Raw genomic sequence first — 19,477 nt, forward strand, 5'->3', positions numbered from 1 at the left:
AATATGGTTTAAAAAATGGAATGAAGGAAAATACTTACTAGCCATGGCCAAGTAATGATGCCGTCAAGTCTTAGTGCAATGAATATGAACTGCAATATATTAACAGAGCACAAGATTTCCAACTGTAAAGAGAAAACATCAAAACTTAACTGAATTGAGACTTTCTAAAAGACATCCATGCTATGATAGGCAAGGTTATGGTAACAATGGAGTGCCCGAGAAATACTAGAGAGAGACCAATAAGAGGATCTATTTACTAACCAGGATACAGCTGCAAGAAATTCATGTCATAACACATGTGGCGGGATGTAATGGAGTCCGAGATCGCCGGAGGTGCGGGATGTCGGCTGTTCTCGGATGTTTTTGTTTTAAAGGGGCAATCACTTACAAGGCATAATTCTGCAATGTACGTGACTGCCCCTTTAAAAAGTGTCCGAGATTGGCAGGCATCCTGCACCTCCAGCGATCTCGGATTTAATTACACTCCGCCAATGATGTCAAAAACATAACTTCCGTCAACATTTCGGTACCTTATTAGTATCTTGAGATGGCAGAGGTTTTGAGGGTGACCTTGATAATGGTCTTGTAAGGGACCGTAACGTTGATGGAAGTTATGTTTTTGACATCATGTGTTAGGACATAAAGATCTGTTCTGCTGTTCGGGAGACTAAAGGATTCAAACGTTACTGATTTTCTACAATGACTGGTGAGTGCCCTGTATCTTGCTGATGGGTGGGTTATTTTGTTTCTGTGCAGGGTAAATACTGGCTGCTTTATTTTTACACTGCAATTTAGATTTCAGTATGAACACATCCCACCCAAATCTAACTCTCTCTGCTAGTTATATCCACCCCACCTGCACTGCACATGGGGGGGGGGGGGTTGAGGTAATTCAGAGTTGATCTCAGCAGCAAATTTGTTAGCAGATGGGCAAAATCATGTGCACTGCAGGTGTGGCAGATATAACATTTGCAGAGAGTTAGATTTGGGTGGTTTATTTTGTTTCTGTGCAGGGTAAATACTGGCTGCTTTATTTTTACACTGCAATTTAGATTTCAGTTTGAACACACCCCACCCAAATCTAACTCTCTCTGCACATGTTATATCTGTTCCCCCCTGCATTGCACATGGTTTTGCCCAACTGCTAACAAATTTGCTGCTGCGATCAACTCTGAATTACCCCCATGGTTTTGCCCATTAGAGAAACATTTTGCTGCTGTGATCAGATCTGAATTAGGCCTAATATTCCCTACCACATACACACACAGGTTAGTTTTTATTGAGAACCAGGTAAACTACTAGTATATTTTTGGAGTGTCGGAGGAAACCAGAGTACCTGGAGGAAAACCCACAAAAGCATAGGGAGAACATGCAAACTCCAGTTAGGGCCATGGTGGGAACAAAACCTAAGACTTCAGTGCTGTGAGGCAGTAATGCTAACCATTACATCATCCATGCTGCCCAGATCAAATTGCTCTGTGTAATCTATCAACAAAGTTTTGTCACTTACAACTGTTTTATCTATGTGAATAAGATGCCCATTCTGAGCAAGAAATACGCTCAGCCCCAAAGGGGGCTATTTAGCTCAACTAAAGCCACAGTGTATGAGGACACATCTGAGTTTTAGATCAGGCTATCATCTTCTTTTGCATGCAGAAAAGTAGCAGAACAATGGAAAAATGTTAACAAATATATAAGAATATCCACAAAAACGAAGAGATTAATAATTGTTTTGACTCTGCAACTCCTCTCTTTTCTTTCTACAGTGATCCAGACAATAATAATACAGAATTACTGTGCCCCTGTGCCAGTAACACGATCATATACAATAAACATTAATTATATAAGCCATTTTAATTTTGTCAATTTTACTTACTTCCAGAGACCGGTCGTGTCGGAAACCCCAGACACACGCGGCAACTGAAACCGGAGACACAAAGAACAGCGGCATAAAAACTAAGAGCCAAAAGTATTGGTTTCCTCTCTCAATTCGGTCGCACACTAGAACTTCAAACATCAGAAGCAGTAAGTGAATCCCCACTGCTATAAGCATGGCTTTAAACTCCACGCAGGTTTCCCCTTCTGCCCTGCAGTGTCAGAAAGAAAACATGAGTTACTGGTAATACATGTAAAGAAGAAGTACATCAACACATTCAAAAGATATGTCCACCTTTCTGGGTATTTCTGTTTAGATCTAAATGAAACACACAAATAGTGTCATTTTTTGTGAACTACAGTCCCTGTCTAGTTTCATTAATTGATTCTGGTGTAGTGTATCCAGCAAGCCAATAAATGTCACCACATACTGTAATTTGGCAATAAAAGTACTTATGTCTCTTCATCTTTTAAATCTTTTAAAACTAATGCCACAAAAGGTAGGTTTAGATTTTAAACTAGCCTGTATTACCCAACCAATTACTGTGTATTTAAGTGAGGATCTTTTCTCTCTTAATTAGAACACCGGGTTCCTTTTGCCAGCAGATAACCACCTTCAATAACTCCAAATTCGTCTGAATTTGCACAGCTCCTAGGAAGCAGGGCAGACACCGGTACTGTGTAATGTCTGATAGAAATATTTATAACATGGGGCTTAGGGGTTGATGTATGATCCTCCGATATGGGGGAGATGTGTACCAGAGCAGAGTAGATTGATACCGCTTCACCCTCATGTAAGACAGGCATGATTGCCGGCAAATGACAGGGGAGCTATGCGCCCCTGTCATTATCGGCACAGATATCTGTAAGACTGCGCTTTGATATAATACGCAGTGTGTGTGAACGGTCAGTTGTACTGACCATTCTGATACCTGCAGCTATCAATTTCAACAGCTGCAGGTGCAATTGCCCATATCTGCTGATTGCTCGGACACTTCCAATGATTCACAAATGTTTAACTTGGTTTGCGGTACTCTTTCACCGTGGTTGCCTTTGAACAAAAGTTTTGTAAAAAGTTGTTAAAACACCAAAATCATTGCCACATTATGGGGTCTATGTATAAGCAGTGATAACTCCTTTCTTAGGAACATCACTCCTATGTAATAGGCCCTACACACTGGGCGATATGACTGAAAGATCTGAACAAGATACCGTTCATATCTTTCAGTGTGGAGGCACAAGCGCTTGTGCCCCTGCGCTTGTGCATGCAGACCAATATGGACGATCTCGTCCATATTGGCCTGCACTGCTATGGAGTCGGGTGACGGGGGGAGTGAAGAAACTTCACTCCCCCCGTCACTGCCCCCCTGGGTCACCCATCAGCAGTATCCGCCGCCAGGCAGCTTGGCGGCGGATCGCGCTGTGTGTAGGGCCCTTAAGAAGAAGGATACCGCAGAGAAATAACTGAATTCTCTTGCGGTCCCTCTTTCTCCAGAGCTCACCGAGTCCCCATAGCCACTAGGCAATGCCATGTTTAGATAGAATAATCTTATACGCCTTTTTAAAGCACAATTCTAAAGGCCCCCATGCATTAGTATGATTTTGCCCTTTTCTACACAATTTTCACCCATCGGGCCAAGAAATCGTGTGAAAAGTGTAAAATCGTGTGCCATTTACTTTCGATTCTGACGTGATGCACGGTCCCATGCGCATCGGATCAGCTCCGGAGATTGTCACTGCTGCACCAAGGATACATCATATCCCGGAGCAGTAAATGGGACCACGTACGAAACATTGTTTATTACATGGCTGAAAACTAGCTCTTCTTTTTTTATATATATATATATATATATATATATATATATATATACTGCTGTTTAAGGGCACATCGGATCTTACATGATTGTTGCTTGTATGTGCACTACATAATGGTCAATATGAAAAATGGATTACAAAGTATGTGACAAACCTAAACAGTACTGTGTTCCATACTCATACGGCTTCATTGAATTGTAGGTTTACCATAAACCGGTCATAAAGATACTGTACATGACTCTCCATTAGAATTAGATAACTTTGGGCTATAAATGTGACTGAATGAGTAAAAAAATAAAGCATACAACAAATCTGTTTACCAAAGCTCTGCAGCCAAATATATGTGGGGCAATGTTCCTCATGTTGTAAATAATAAGATTTTACTCACCGGTAAATCTATTTCTCGTAGTCCGTAGTGGATGCTGGGAACTCCGAAAGGACCATGGGGAATAGCGGCTCCGCAGGAGACTGGGCACAACTAAAGAAAGCTTTTAGGTCACCTGGTGTGCACTGGCTCCTCCCACTACGACCCTCCTCCAAGCCTCAGTTAGGACACTGTGCCCGGACGAGCTGACATAATAAGGAAGGATTTTGAATCCCGGGTAAGACTCCTACCAGCCACACCAATCACACCGTATAACTCGTGATACTATACCCAGTTTAACAGTATGAAAACAACTGAGCCTCTCAACAGATGGCTCAACAATAACCCTTTAGTTAACAATAACTATGTACAAGTATTGCAGACAATCCGCACTTGGGATGGGCGCCCAGCATCCACTACGGACTACGAGAAATAGATTTACCGGTGAGTAAAATCTTATTTTCTCTGACGTCCTAGTGGATGCTGGGAACTCCGAAAGGACCATGGGGATTATACCAAAGCTCCCAAACGGGCGGGAGAGTGCGGATGACTCTGCAGCACCGAATGAGAGAACTCAAGGTCCTCCTTAGCCAGGGTATCAAATTTGTAGAATTTTGCAAACGTGTTTGCCCCTGACCAAGTAGCAGCTCGGCAAAGTTGTTAAGCCGAGACCCCTCGGGCAGCCGCCCAAGATGAGCCCACCTTCCTTGTGGAATGGGCTTTTACTGATTTAGGATGCGGCAGTCCAGCCGCAGAATGCGCCAGCTGAATTGTGCTACCAATCCAGCGAGCAATAGTCTGCTTAGAAGCAGGAGCACCCAGTTTGTTGGGTGCATACAGGATAAATAGCGAGTCAGTTTTCCTGACTCTAGCCGTCCTGGAAACATAAATTTTCAAGGCCCTGACTACGTCCAGTAACTTGGAATCCTCCAAGTCCCTAGTAGCCGCAGACACCACAATAGGTTGGTTCAAGTGAAAAGCTGATACCACCTTAGGGAGAAACTGAGGACGAGTCCTCAATTCCGCCCTATCCATATGGAAAATCAGATAAGGGCTTTTACATGACAAAGCTGCCAATTCTGACACACGCCTGGCTGAAGCCAAGGCCAATAACATGACCACTTTCCACGTGAGATATTTTAGATCCACGGTTTTAAGTGGCTCAAACCAATGTGATTTTAAGAAACTCAACACCACGTTGAGATCCCAAGGTGCCACTGGAGGCACAAACGGGGGCTGAATATGCAGCACTCCTTTCACAAACGTCTGAACTTCAGGTAGTGAAGCTAGTTCTTTCTGGAAGAAAATCGACAGAGCCGAGATCTGTACCTTAATGGAGCCTAATTTCAGGCCCATAGTCACTCCTGCTTGTAGGAAATGCAGAAATCGACCTAGTTGAAATTCCTCTGTTGGGGCCTTTTTGGCCTCACACCAAGCAACATATTTCCGCCATATGCGGTGATAATGCTTTGCAGTTACATCTTTCCTGGCTTTAATCAGCGTAGGAATGACTTCCTCCGGAATGCCCTTTTCCTTCAGGATCCGGCGTTCAAACGCAGCCGCGGTAAGTCTTGGAACAGACAGGGCCCCTGCTGCAGCAGGTCCTGTCTGAGCGGCAGAGGCCATGGGTCCTCTGAGATCATCTCTTGAAGTTCCGGGTACCACGCTCGTCTTGGCCAATCCGGAACCACGAGTATTGTTCTTACTCCTCGTGTTCTTATTATTCTCAGTACCCTTGGTATGAGAGGCAGAGGAGGGAACACATAAACTGACTGGTACACCCACGGTGTCACTAGAGCGTCCACAGCTATCGCCTGAGGGTCCCTTGACCTGGCGCAATATCTCTCTAGTTTTTTGTTTAGGCGGGACGCCATCATGTCCACCTGTGGCCGTTCCCATCGATTTACAATCAGCGTGAAGACTTCTGGATGAAGTCCCCACTCTCCCGGGTGGAGGTCGTGCCTGCTGAGAAAGTCTGCTTCCCAGTTGTCCACTCCCGGAATGAACACTGCTGACAGTGCTAGTACGTGATTTTCCGCCCATCGGAGAATCCTTGTGGCTTCTGCCATTGCCATCCTGCTTCTTGTGCCGCCCTGTCGATTTACATGGGCGACTGCCGTGATGTTGTCTGACTGGATCAGTACCGGCTGGTGTAGAAGCAGGGATTTTGCCTGACTTAGGGCATTGTAAATGGCCCTTAGTTCCAGAATATTTATGTGTAGGGAAGTCTCCTGACTCGACCATAGTCCTTGGAAGTTTCTTCCCTGTGTGACTGCCCCCCAGCCTCGAAGGCTGGCATCCGTGGTCACCAGGACCCAGTCCTGTATGCCGAATCTGCGGCCCTCTAGAAGATGAGCACTCTGCAGCCACCACAGCAGAGACACCCTGGTTCTTGGAGACAGGGTTATTAGGCGATGCATCTGAAGATGTGATCCGGACCATTGGTCCAACAGGTCCCACTGAAAGATTCTGGCATGGAACCTGCCGAAAGGAATTGCTTCGTAAGAAGCCACCATCTTTCCCAGGACCCGCGTGCAGTGATGCACCGATACCTGTTTTGGTTTCAGGAGGTCTCTGACTAGAGATGACAGCTCCTTGGCTTTCTCCTCCGGGAGAAACACTTTTTTTTGGACTGTATCCAGAATCATACCCAGGAACAGTAGACGTGTCGTCGGAACCAGCTGTGATTTTGGAATATTCAGAATGCAACCGTGCTGGTGTAGCACCTCCTGAGATAGTGCTACTCCCACCAACAACTGCTCCTTGGACCTCGCCTTTATTAGGAGATCGTCCAAGTACGGGATAATTAAAACTCCCTTTCTTCGAAGGAGTATCATCATTTCCGCCATTACCTTGGTAAACACCCTCGGTGCCGTGGAGAGTCCAAACGGCAGCGTCTGGAATTGGTAATGGCAATCCTGTACCACAAATCTGAGGTACTCCTGGTGAGGATAGTAAATGGGGACATGCAGGTAAGCATCCTTGATGTCCAGGGATACCATGTAATCCCCCTCGTCCAGGCTTGCAATAACCGCCCTGAGCGATTCCATCTTGAACTTGAATTTTTTTATGTATGTGTTCAAGGATTTCAAATTTAAAATGGGTCTCACCGAACCGTCCGGTTTCGGTACCACAAACAGTGTGGAATAGTAACCCCGTCCTTGTTGAAGTAGGGGCACCTTGATTATCACCTGCTGGGAATACAGCTTGTGAATTGCCGCTAGCACAGCCTCCCTGTCTGAAGGAGTAATCGGCAAGGCAGATTTTAGGAACCGGTGGGGTGGAGACGCCTCGAATTCCAGTTTGTACCCTTGAGATACTATTTGCAGGATCCAGGGATCCACCTGTGAGCGAGCCCACTGATCGCTGAAATTTTTGAGGCGGCCCCCCACCGTACCTGGCTCCGCCTGTGGAGCCCCACCGTCATGCGGCGGACTTGGAAGAAGCGGGGGAGGACTTTTGCTCCTGGGAACCTGCTGTTTGTTGCAGCCTTTTTCCCCTACCTCTGCCTCTGGACAGAAAGGACCCGCCTTTTCCACGCCTGTTTTTCTGAGTCCGAAAGGACTGTACCTGATAAAACGGTGCCTTTTTAGGCTGTGAGGGAACATGGGGTAAAAATGCTGACTTCCCAGCAGTTGCTGTGGAAACTAGGTCAGAGAGACCATCCCCAAATAACTCGTCACCCTTATAAGGCAAAACTTCCATGTGCCTTTTTGAATCTGCATCCCCTGTCCACTGGCGAGTCCATAAGCCTCTCCTAGCAGAAATGGACAATGCACTTATTTTAGATGCCAGCCGGCAGATCTCCCTCTGTGCATATCTCATGTATAAGACTGAGTCTTTTATATGCTCTATGGTTAGCAGAATAGTGTCCCTGTCTAGGGTGTCAATATTTTCTGACAGGGAATCTGACCACGCAGCGGCAGCACTGCACATCCATGCTGACGCAATAGCTGGTCTAAGTATAATGCCTGAGTGTGTATATACAGACTTCAGGATCGCCTCCTGCTTTCTATCAGCAGGTTCCTTGAGGGCGGCCGTATCCGGAGACGGTAGTGCCACCTTTTTAGACAAACGTGTGAGCGCTTAATCCACCCTAGGGGGTGTCTCCCAACGTGACCTATCCTCTGGCGGGAAAGGGAACGCCATTAGTAACTTCTTAGAGATTACCAATCTTTTATCAGGGAAAGCCCACGCTTCTTCACACACTTCATTTAATTCTTCTGATGGGGGAAAAACTACGGGTAGTTTTTTCTCCCCAAACATAATACCCTTTTTAGTGGTACCTGGGTTTATATCAGAAATTTGTAACACCTCTTTCATTGCTTCAATCATGCAACGAATGGCCTTAGTGGACATTAGACTAGACTCATCGTCGTCGACACTGGTGTCAGTATCCGTGTCGACATCCGCGTCTGCCATCTGAGGTAGCGGGCGTTTTAGAGCCCCCGATGGCCTTTGAGACGCCTGGACAGGCACGAGCGGAGAAGCCGGCTGTCCCGCATTTGGCATGTCGTCAAATTTTTTGTGTAAGGAGTCGACACGTGCACGCAATTCCTTCCATAAGTCCATCCACTCAGGTGTCTGCCCCGCAGGGGGTGACATCCCTTCTATAGGCATCTGCTCCGCCTCCACATCATTATCCTCATCAAACATGTCGACACAGCCGTACCGACACACCGCACACACACAGGGAATGCTCTAACAGAGGACAGGACCCACAAAAGCCCTTTGGGGAGACAGAGTGAGAGTATGCCAGCACACACCAGAGCGCTATATAATGCAGGGACTAACTGAATTATGTCCCCTATAGCTGCTGTTATATATACTGCGCCTAAATTTAGTGCCCCCCCCTCTCTTTTTTACCCTTTTCTGTAGTGTAGACTGCAGGGGAGAGCCAGGGAGCTTCCTTCCAGCGGAGCTGTGAGGGAGAAATGGCGCCAGTGTGCTGAAGGAGATAGCTCCGCCTCTTTTTCGCTGACTATTCTCCCGCTTTTTTATGGATTCTGGCAGGGGTAATTATCACATATATAGCCTCTGGGGCTATATATTGTGGTATTTTTGCCAGCCAAGGTGTTTTTATTGCTGCTCAGGGCGCCCCCCCCCTAGCGCCCTGCACCCTCAGTGACCGGAGTGTGAAGTGTGTATGAGGAGCAATGGCGCACAGCTGCAGTGCTGTGCGCTACCTTGGTGAAGACTGATGTCTTCTGACGCCGATTTTCCGGACCTCTTCTTGCTTCTGGCTCTGTAAGGGGGACGGCGGCGCGGCTCCGGGACCGAACACCAAGGCCAGTTCCATGCGGTCGATCCCTCTGGAGCTAATGGTGTCCAGTAGCCTAAGAAGCCCAAGCTAGCTGCAAGCAGGTAGGTTCGCTTCTTCTCCCCTTAGTCCCTCGCTGCAGTGAGCCTGTTGCCAGCAGGTCTCACTGTAAAATAAAAAACCTAATTATATACTTTCTTTTTAGAAGCTCAGGAGAGCCCCTAGTGTGCATCCAACCTCGGCCGGGCACAAAATCTAACTGAGGCTTGGAGGAGGGTCGTAGTGGGAGGAGCCAGTGCACACCAGGTGACCTAAAAGCTTTCTTTAGTTGTGCCCAGTCTCCTGCGGAGCCGCTATTCCCCATGGTCCTTTCGGAGTTCCCAGCATCCACTAGGACGTCAGAGAAAATAAGATTTTAAACCTATCGGTAAATCTTTTTCTCCTAGTCCGTAGAGGATGCTGGGGACTCCGTAAGGACCATGGGGTATAGACGGGCTCCGCAGGAGACATGGGCACTCTAAGACTTTAGATGGGTGTGAACTGGCTCCTCCTTCTATGCCCCTCCTCCAGACCTCAGTTAGAGAACTGTGCCCAGAGGAGACGGACAGTACGAGGAAAGGATTTTTGTTAATCTAAGGGCGACATACCAGCCCACACCATACACACCGTACAACCTGGTACATACCAAACCAGTTAACAGCATGAACAAAACAGCATCAGCCAGAGACTGATCTCAACTGTAACATAACCCTTATGTAAGCAACAACTATATACAAGCCTTGCAGAAATAGTCCGCACTGGGACGGGTGCCCAGCATCCTCTACGGACTAGGAGAAAAAGATTTACCGGTAGGTTTAAAATCTTATTTTCTCTTACGTCCTAGGACCATGGGGATTATACCAAAGCTCCAGACCGGGCGGGAGAGTGCGGATGACTCTGCAGTACCGATTGAGCAAATGAGTTCCTCATCAGCCAGGGTATCAAACTTGTAGAATTTAGCAAAAGTGTTTGAACCCGACCAAGTAGCTGCTCGGCAAAGCTGTAATGCCGAGACGCCTCGGGCAGCCGCCCAAGAAGAGCCCACCTTCCTAGTGGAATGGGCCTTTACAGAATTTGGTAACGGCAATCCAGCCGTAGAATGAGCCTGCTGAATCATGTTACAGATCCAGCGAGCAATAGTCTGCTTAGAAGCAGGAGCGCCGTCCTGGCTACATAAATTTTTAAGGCCCTGACTACATCAAGGGACTTGGAATCCTCCAAAGTCACCCGTAGCCACAGGCACCACAATAGGTTGGCTCATATGAAACGACGACACCACCTCAGGTAGAAATTGAGGACAAGTCCTCAACTCTGCTCGATCCTCATGGAAAATCAGATAGGGGCTCTTGTGAGACACAGCCGCCAATTCGGACACCCTCCTCGCAGATGCCAAGGCCAACAACATGACCACTTTCCAAGTGAGAAATTTTAATTCAACCGTTTGAAGAGGTTCAAACCAATGTGATTTAAGGAACTGTAACACCACGTTAAGGTCCCACGGTGCCACTGGGGGCACAAAAGGAGGTTGGATGTGCAGCACTCCCTTTACAAAAGTCTGGACTTCTGGGAGAGAAGCCAATTCCTTCTGAAAGAATATAGATAAGGCTGAAATCTGCACCTTAATGGAGCCTAACTTAAAGCCCATATCCACTCCTGTCTGTAGAAAGTGGAGAAAACGACCCAGCTGAAAATCTTCCGTAGGAGCATTCTTGGCTTCACACCAAGATACATATTTCCTCCAGATACGGTGATAATGCTTTGCCGTTACCTCCTTCCTAGCTCTGATTAGAGTAGGGATGACTTCCCCCTGAATACCTTTCCTAGCTAGGATCTGGTGTTCAACCGCCATGCCGTCAAACGTAACCGCGGTAAGTCTTGAAACACACAGGGCCCCTGTTGTAACAGGTCCTCCCTGTGAGGAAGAGGCCACGGGTCTTCTGTGAGCATTTCCTGAAGATCTGAATACCAGGCCCTTCGAGGCCAATCTGGAACAATGAGTATTGTCTGCACCCTTGTTCGTCTTATGATTCTCAATATTTTTGAGATGAGTGGCAGTGGAGGAAACACATAGACCGACTGAAACACCCATGGTGTCATTAGGGCGTCCACCGCCACTGCCTGAGGGTCCCTCGACCTGGAACAATACGTCCGAAGCTTTTTGTTGAGGCGTGACGCCATCATGTCTATTTGAGGAAGTCCCCAACGACTTGTTACCTCTGCAAAGACTTCTTGATGAAGTCCCCACTCTCCTGGATGGAGATCGTGTCTGCTGAGGAAGTCTGCTTCCCAGTTGTCTACTCCCGGAATGAAGACTGCTGACAGAGCGCTTACATGATTTTCCGCCCAGCGAAGAATCCTGGTGGCTTCTGCCATTGCTGCTCTGCTCCTTGTCCCGCCTTGGCGGTTTCCATGCGCCACTGCTGTGACGTTGTCTGACTGAATCAGAACGGGTAGGTTGCGAAGAAGACTCTCCGCTTGTTGTAGGCCGTTGTATATGGCCCTTAATTCCAACACATTGATGTGTAGACAAGCCTCCTGGCTTGACCATATTCCCTGAAAATTTCTCCCTTGCGTGACTGCTCCCCATCCTTGGAGGCTCGTGTCCATGGTCACAAGAACCCAATCTTGAATGCCGAACCTGCGACCCTCTAGAAGGTGAGCACTCTGAAGCCACCACAGGAGAGAGACCCTGGCCCTGGGGGACAGGCTTATCCTCCGATGCATTTGTAGATGGGACCCTGACCACTTGTCCAGAAGGTCCCACTGAAAAGTTCTCGCATGGAACCTGCCGAACGGAATGGCCTCGTAGGCCGCCACCATCTTTCCCAATACTCGAGTGCATTGATGAACTGACACTCTTTTTAGTTTAAGCAGGTCCTTGACCATCTTCTGGAGTTCCTGGGCTTTTTCCATTGGGAGAAAAACACCCTCTTTTTTTCCGTGTCCAGAACCATGCCCAAAAATGCCAGCCGAGTCGTCGGGATCAACTGAGACTTTGGCAGATTTAGAATCCAGCCGTGTTGTTGTAGTACTCTCAGGGAGAGAGACACGCTTTTCAGTAACTGATCTCTTGATCTTGCCTTTATCAGGAGATCGTCCAAGTATGGGATAATTGTGACTCCTTGCTCTCGCAGGAACACCATCATTTCCGCCATTACCTTGGTGAAAATCCTCGGGGCCGTGGAAAGCCCAAACGGCAACGTCTGAAACTGGTAATGACAATCCTGTACAGCGAATCTCAGGTACGCTTGATGAGGCGGATATATGGGGACATGAAGGTATGCATCCTTTATGTCTAGTGACACCATAAAATTCCCCCCTTCCAGGCTGGCGATCACTGCCCAGAGAGATTCCATCTTGAATTTGAACCTTTTCAAATACAGGTTCAGGGATTTTAGATTCAGAAATGGTCTGACCGAGCCATTCGGCTTCGGGACCACAAATAGGGTTGAATAAAACCCTTTCCCCTGTTGCGCTAGGCGAACCTTTATAATCACCTGCTGTTGACACACCTTTTGTATGGCAGCTGAAACTATTTCCCTCTCTGGGGGAGAAGCTGGCAAGGCCGATTCGAAAAATCGGCGTGGAGGCACCTCTTCGAACTCCAGTTTGTAGCCTTGGGATACAATTTCGACCACCCAAGGATACAAATCCGACTGAACCCAGACTTGGCTGAAGAGCCGAAGACGTGCCCCCACCGGTGCGGACTCCCTCAGCGGAGCCCCCGCGTCATGCGGTGGATTTTGTAAAGGCCGGGGAGAACTTCTGTTCCTGGGAACTAGCCGTAGCTGGTGTTCTTTTCCCTCTACCTCTGGCGAGGAAGGAAGAGCCCCGACCCTTTCAGAACTTATGCGACCGAAAGGACTGCATCTGGTATTGAGGTGTTTTCTTTTGCTGTGGGGGAACATAAGGCAAAAAAGAAGACTTACCCGCGGTAGCTGTGGAAACCAGGTCCGCGAGGCCCTCCCCAAATAAAACTTCACCTTTGTAAGGTAAAGCCTCCATATGTCTCTTTGAATCCGTATCACCTGTCCATTGACGGGTCCACAGGGACCTTCTAGCAGAAACTGCCAAGGCATTGGCTCTTGAACCCAACAGCCCAATATCTCTCGCAGCCTCTCTCATATACAACGCTGTCCTTAATGTGACCCAAGGTCAACAAAATACTATCTTTATCTAGGGTGTCAATGTCAGATGACAAGTTATCTGTCCACGCTGCAATTGCGCTACCCACCCATGCCGACGCTACTGCCGGTCTGAGCAGGGCACCCGTATGCGTATAAATTGATTTTAAATAAGATTTTACTCACCGGTAAATCTATTTCTCGTAGTCCGTAGTGGATGCTGGGGACTCCGTAAGGACCATGGGGAATAGACGGGCTCCGCAGGAGACTGGGCACTCTAAAGAAAGATTTAGTACTACCTGGTGTGCACTGGCTCCTCCCTCTATGCCCCTCCTCCAGACCTCAGTTAAGGAAACTGTGCCCGGAAGAGCTGACAGTACAAGGAAAGGATTTTTGGAATCCAGGGTAAGACTCATACCAGCCACACCAATCACACCGTACAACTTGTGATAACATACCCAGTTAACAGGATGAACAACAAACAAGCATCACTCAACTGATGCCACATAACATAACCCTTTAGTAAGCAATAACTATATACACGTATTGCAGAAAGTCCGCACTTGGGACGGGCGCCCAGCATCCACTACAGACTACGAGAAATAGATTTACCGGTGAGTAAAATCTTATTTTCTCTAACGTCCTAGTGGATGCTGGGGACTCCGTAAGGACCATGGGGATTATACCAAAGCTCCCAAACGGGCGGGAGAGTGCGGATGACTCTGCAGCACCGAATGGGCAAACACCAGGTCCTCCTCAGCCAGGGTATCAAACTTGTAGAATTTTGCAAATGTGTTTGAACCCGACCAAGTAGCAGCTCGGCAAAGCTGTAATGCCGAGACTCCTCGGGCAGCCGCCCAAGAAGAGCCCACCTTTCTTGTGGAATGGGCTTTCACTGATTTTGGATGCGGCAATCTAGCCGCAGAATGAGCCTGCTGAATCGTGCCACAGATCCAGCGAGCAATAGTTTGCTTTGAAGCAGGAGCACCCAGCTTGTTGGATGCATACAGGACAAACAGCGAGTCAGTCTTCCTGACTCCAGCCGTTCTGGTCACATAAATCTTCAAAGCCCGGGCTACGTCAAGCAACTTGGAATCCTCCAAGTCACAAGTAGCCGCAGGCACCACAATAGGTTGGTTCAAATGAAAGGATGACACCACCTTTGGCAGAAATTGCGGACGAGTCCGCAATTCTGCCCTATCCATATGGAAAACCAGATAGGGGCTTTTACATGACAAAGCCGCCAATTCTGACACACGCCTAGCCGAAGCTAAGGCCAACAGCATGACCACTTTCCACGTGAGATACTTTAGCTCCACGGTCTTAAGTGGCTCAAACCAGTGGGATTTCAGGAAACTCAACACCACGTTAAGATCCCAAGGTGCCACTGGTGGCACAAAAGGGGGCTGAATATGCAGCACTCCCTTAACAAACGTCTGAACCTCAGGCAGTGAAGCCAGTTCTTTTTGAAAGAAAATGGATAGGGCCGAAATCTGGACCTTTATGGACCCTAATTTTAGGCCCATAGTCACTCCTGACTGTAGGAAGTGCAGGAATCGACCCAGCTGGAATTCCTCTGTAGGGGCCTTCCTGGCCTCACACCAAGCAACATATTTTCGCCATATACAGTGATAATGCTTTGCTGTCACGTCCTTCCTAGCCTTTATCAGCGTAGGAATAACTTCATCCGGAATGCCTTTTTCCGCTAGGATCCGGCATTCAACCGCCATGCCGTTAAACGCAGCCGCGGTAAGTCTTGGAACAGACAGGGCCCTTGTTGCAACAGGTCCTGTCTGAGAGGCAGAGGCCAAGGGTCCTCTGTGAGCATTTCTTGCAATTCCGGGTACCAAGTCCTTCTTGGCCAATCCGGAACAATGAGTATTGTTCTCACTCCTCTTTTTCTTACAAGTCTCAGCACCTTTGGTATGAGAGGAAGAGGAGGAAACACATAGACCGACTGGAACACCCACGGTGTTACTAGTGCGTCCACAGCTATCGCCTGAGGGTCCCTTGACCTGGCGCAATACCTTTTTAGCTTTTTGTTGAGACGGGACGCCATCATGTCCACCTGTGGCAGTTCCCATCGATTTGCAATCTGCGTGAAGACTTCTTGATGAAGTCCCCACTCTCCCGGGTGGAGGTCGTGCCTGCTGAGGAAGTCTGCTTCCCAGTTGTCCACTCCCGGAATGAACACTGCTGACAGTGCTAGTACGTGATTCTCCGCCCAACGAAGAATCCTGCTGGCTTCTGCCATTGCCACCCTGCTTCTTGTGCCGCCCTGGCGGTTTACATGGGCCACTGCAGTGATGTTGTCTGACTGAATCAGCACTGGTTGGTTTCGAAGCAGAGGCTCCGCTTGACTCAGGGCGTTGTATACGGCCCTTAGTTCCAGGATATTGATGTGCAGACAAGTCTCCTGACTTGACCACAGCCCCTGGAAGTTTCTTCCCTGAATGACTGCCACCCATCCTCGGAGGCTTGCATCCGTTGTCACCAGGACCCAGTCCTGTATGCCGAACCTGCGGCCCTCGAGGAGGTGAGCACTTTGCAGACACCACAGAAGAGACACCCTGGCCCTAGGGGACAGGGTGATCAGCCATTGCATCTGAAGATGCGATCCGGACCACTTGTCCAACAGATCCCACTGAAAGATCCTCGCATGGAACCTGCCGAAAGGAATGGCTTCGTATGACGCCACCATCTTACCCAGGACTCGCGTGCACCCGTTTTGGTTTTAGGAGGTCCCTGACCAGAGTCACGAGCTCCTGAGCCTTCTCCTCCGGGAGAAACACCTTTTTCTGGTTTGTGTCCAGAATCATGCCCAGGAAGGGCAGACGCGTTGTAGGAATCAGCTGCGACTTTGGAATATTCAGAATCCAGCCGTGCTGTCGCAACACTTCCTGAGAGTGTGCTACGCTGATTAGCAACCGCTTCCTGGACCTTGCCTTTATGAGGAGATCGTCCAAGAACGGGATCATTGTAACCCCCTTGCTTCCGAAGGAGCACCATCATTTCCGCCATCACCGTGGTAAATATTCTCGGTGCCGTGGATAGGCCAAACGGCAACGTCTGGAATTGGTAATGACAGTCCTGTACCACAAACCTGAGGTACTCCTGATGAGGTGGATAAATGGGGACATGCAAGTACGCATCCTTGATGTCCAGAAACACCATAAAATCCCCTTCCTCCAGGCTTGCAATGACCGCTCTGAGCGATTCCATCTTGAACTTGAATTTCTTCAGATAAATGTTCAGGGATTTTAAATTTAAAATGGGTCTGACCGAACCGTCCGGTTTTCGGTACCACAAACATAGTGGAATAGTAACCCCTTCCCTGTTGAAGGAGGGGAACCTTCACTACCACTACCGCTGGAGATATAGCTTGTGAATTGCTGCCAACACTACCTCCCTTTCCATGGGGGAAGCTGGCAAGGCCGATTTTAGGTAACGGTGAGGGGGCGTCACCTCGAATTCCAGCTTGTATCCCCGAGACACAATTTGTATAGCCCAAGGATCCACCTGTGAGCGAACCCACTGGTGGCTGAAATTTCGGAGACGCGCCCCCACCGCTCCTGGCTCCGCCAGTGGAGCCCCAGCGTCATGCGGTGGATTTAGTGGAAGCCGGGGAGGACTTTTGTTCCTGGGAACTAGCTGCATGGTGCAGCTTTTTTCCTCTACCCCTGCCTCTGGCAAGAAAGGATGCACCCAGTGATCGCGTTGAGCCAAAAAAAAAGTGGGTCCCAGGGACCCCTCACTTTAAAAAAATTGGGGTCCTACCTGTCCTTTTCTGGGTCCCATCAGAATGAAGGCTCTTTTTAATCGTATTAATGATTCAAATATAAAAACACACAGACTTGATTTGGACACTAAAAAGTGTTGCAAGGGGGAGGATGGGGGTGACAATGCTGCTGCGCTGTGTAGCATACAGGACACCCTGCACCGACACTTTGGTGCCCTTCAGCAGAAAGTGAATAGGTGCTCCCCCTCCCATTCTCCAAAGCATGGAAGCAAGGACTGCGCGCCGAAGGCGCGCTGCTAAAAATTAGGGGCGTGGCTTCATGGGGAAGGGGCGTGACCACATAATAGTGCCAGTTCACATTGCGCCAGGTAGAGCACGTTATACACATTGCGCCACGCAGAGCACGTCATGCACATTGCGCCAGGTAGAGCACGTTATACACATTGCGCCAGGTAGAGCACGTCATACACATTGCGCCACGCAGAGCACGTCATACACATTGCGCCACGCAGAACACGTCATGCACATTGCGCCACGCAGAGCACGTCATACACATTACGCCAGGCAGAGCACGTTATACACTTTGCGCCAGGCAGAGCACGTCATACACATTGCGCCAGGCAGAGCACGTTATACACTTTGCGCTAGGCAGAGCACATTATACACTTTGCGCCAGGTAAAGCACTGGTCTGGATGGGAAGGGGGCAGCGAGATGGTGGTTGGATGCAGGATCACTAAGAGACCCTACACACTGGTCGATCTGACTGAAAGATACAAACGATCTCGTTCATTAATGAATGAAATACCGTTCATATCTTTCAGTGTGGAGGCACAAGCGATGAACGATGCGCGGCCCTGCGCTCGTTCATCGCTGGTGCCCCTTCCATTGTGAATGCAGGCCAATATGGACGATCTCGTCCATATTTGCCTGCACTTCTATGGAGCCGGGTGACGGAGGGAGTGAAAAAACTTCACTCCCCCGTCACTGCCCCCCACCGTCGGGTCGCCCGTCGGCTGTATCCGCCGTCGGGCAGCTCGGCGCGGATCGTTAAATGTGTAGGGCCCTTAAGCAGTAGAAGGGTGTACACTGGAATGAATGAGGGGGCACTGTAATGGGACTGGCTGGTGGGGTTCTTGCTGAGGGGGCAGTGAGATGGGGGCAGGGGGCTGGTTGGGGGAGGGGAGACTGGGATGAGGGAGTCCATGAGATGGTGGGGGACACTGGGCTGTATGGGGGGACACTATGAATGGGGAGGCACTGAGCAGGGTGGGAAGGTGGCAGTGAGATAGGGGTGTGACACTGGGTTGGGGGGGATCAGTGTGTCTGGACTGATTGGGGGTTCTAGATGGGAGGGCAGTGAGATGGCACAGTGGACTGGATGGGGAGGGAAGGGGGAAACGCTCTGCTGGCAGGGTTAGTAATGCTGGGGGACACTGGGCTGGAGAAGGGGCAGACACTGTGAAGGGAGCATTGGCATGCTGCAGTTTCTGCCTGGCCCTGCACACTCTTTCCCCACTGTCCCAGCGCCCTACCTGCATCCTCAATTTCTGCACTGCAGGGAGCTGTCCCCTGGTGGTGGGTCCGGCAAACTTCATCTCTGCCGAGTAATGTCACCCGGCGGTGGCTCCGGCTCTGACACAGACTCCGGCTCTCTCGAGCCTCCTCTCAGCGGGGGCGCTGCGGCTTCCCGTGGTCGGCGGCATGATTGTGCAGTCCCTCGCTCCTCTCAGCGGGGGCGTGGTTCTGTCTGCGTCCTCCCGCCCAGCAGCAGCCGCCTGACGCGCACGTCTGACAAGTAAAGTCAGAGCAAGCGCCAAAGTGCATCTCAGCGGAGCGCGTCCCCGGGGACCCTCCCATTATTAAAAAGTGAGTCCTCATCCTACGTTTTGGGGTAAAATACGCGCCATAGCGCGTTTTTGCGAACACTGTGCACCTTTGACTTTCTTGCTTTTTTGTGAACGGAAGGACTGCATTTGGTAATACGGTGCTTTCTTTGGCTGAGGGAATATATGGCAAGAAATTTGACTTCCCAGCCGTAGCTGTGGAAACTAGGTCCGAGAGACCGTCCCCAAACAATTCCTCACCCTTATAAGGTAACACCTCCATATGTTTTTTTAGAGTCGGCATCACCTGTCCATTGCCGAGTCCATAGGACCCTTCTGGCAGAAATCGACATTGCGTTTATTCTAGAGCCCAGCAGGCAAATGTCCCTCTGGGCATCCCGCATATATAGGACAGCGTCTTTGATATGCCCTAGTAA

General features: G+C 49.1%; 1 protein-coding gene across 1 annotated transcript in view; it reads right to left on the minus strand.

The window, feature by feature from the left end:
• The window catches only part of TMEM185A (transmembrane protein 185A), a 90,464-nt gene that overhangs the window by 16,270 nt on the left and 54,717 nt on the right, over positions 1–19,477 (minus strand). The window contains exons 3-4 of the mRNA XM_063937392.1: positions 1,877–2,087; positions 39–122 (exon numbers count right to left, since the gene is read on the minus strand). Of these exons, the coding sequence (XP_063793462.1) occupies positions 39–122; positions 1,877–2,087 (295 nt within the window). The remainder of the gene's footprint in view (positions 1–38; positions 123–1,876; positions 2,088–19,477) is intronic.

Source organism: Pseudophryne corroboree, chromosome 8, assembly GCF_028390025.1.
Source record: "Pseudophryne corroboree isolate aPseCor3 chromosome 8, aPseCor3.hap2, whole genome shotgun sequence".
NCBI lineage: Eukaryota > Metazoa > Chordata > Amphibia > Anura > Myobatrachidae > Pseudophryne > Pseudophryne corroboree.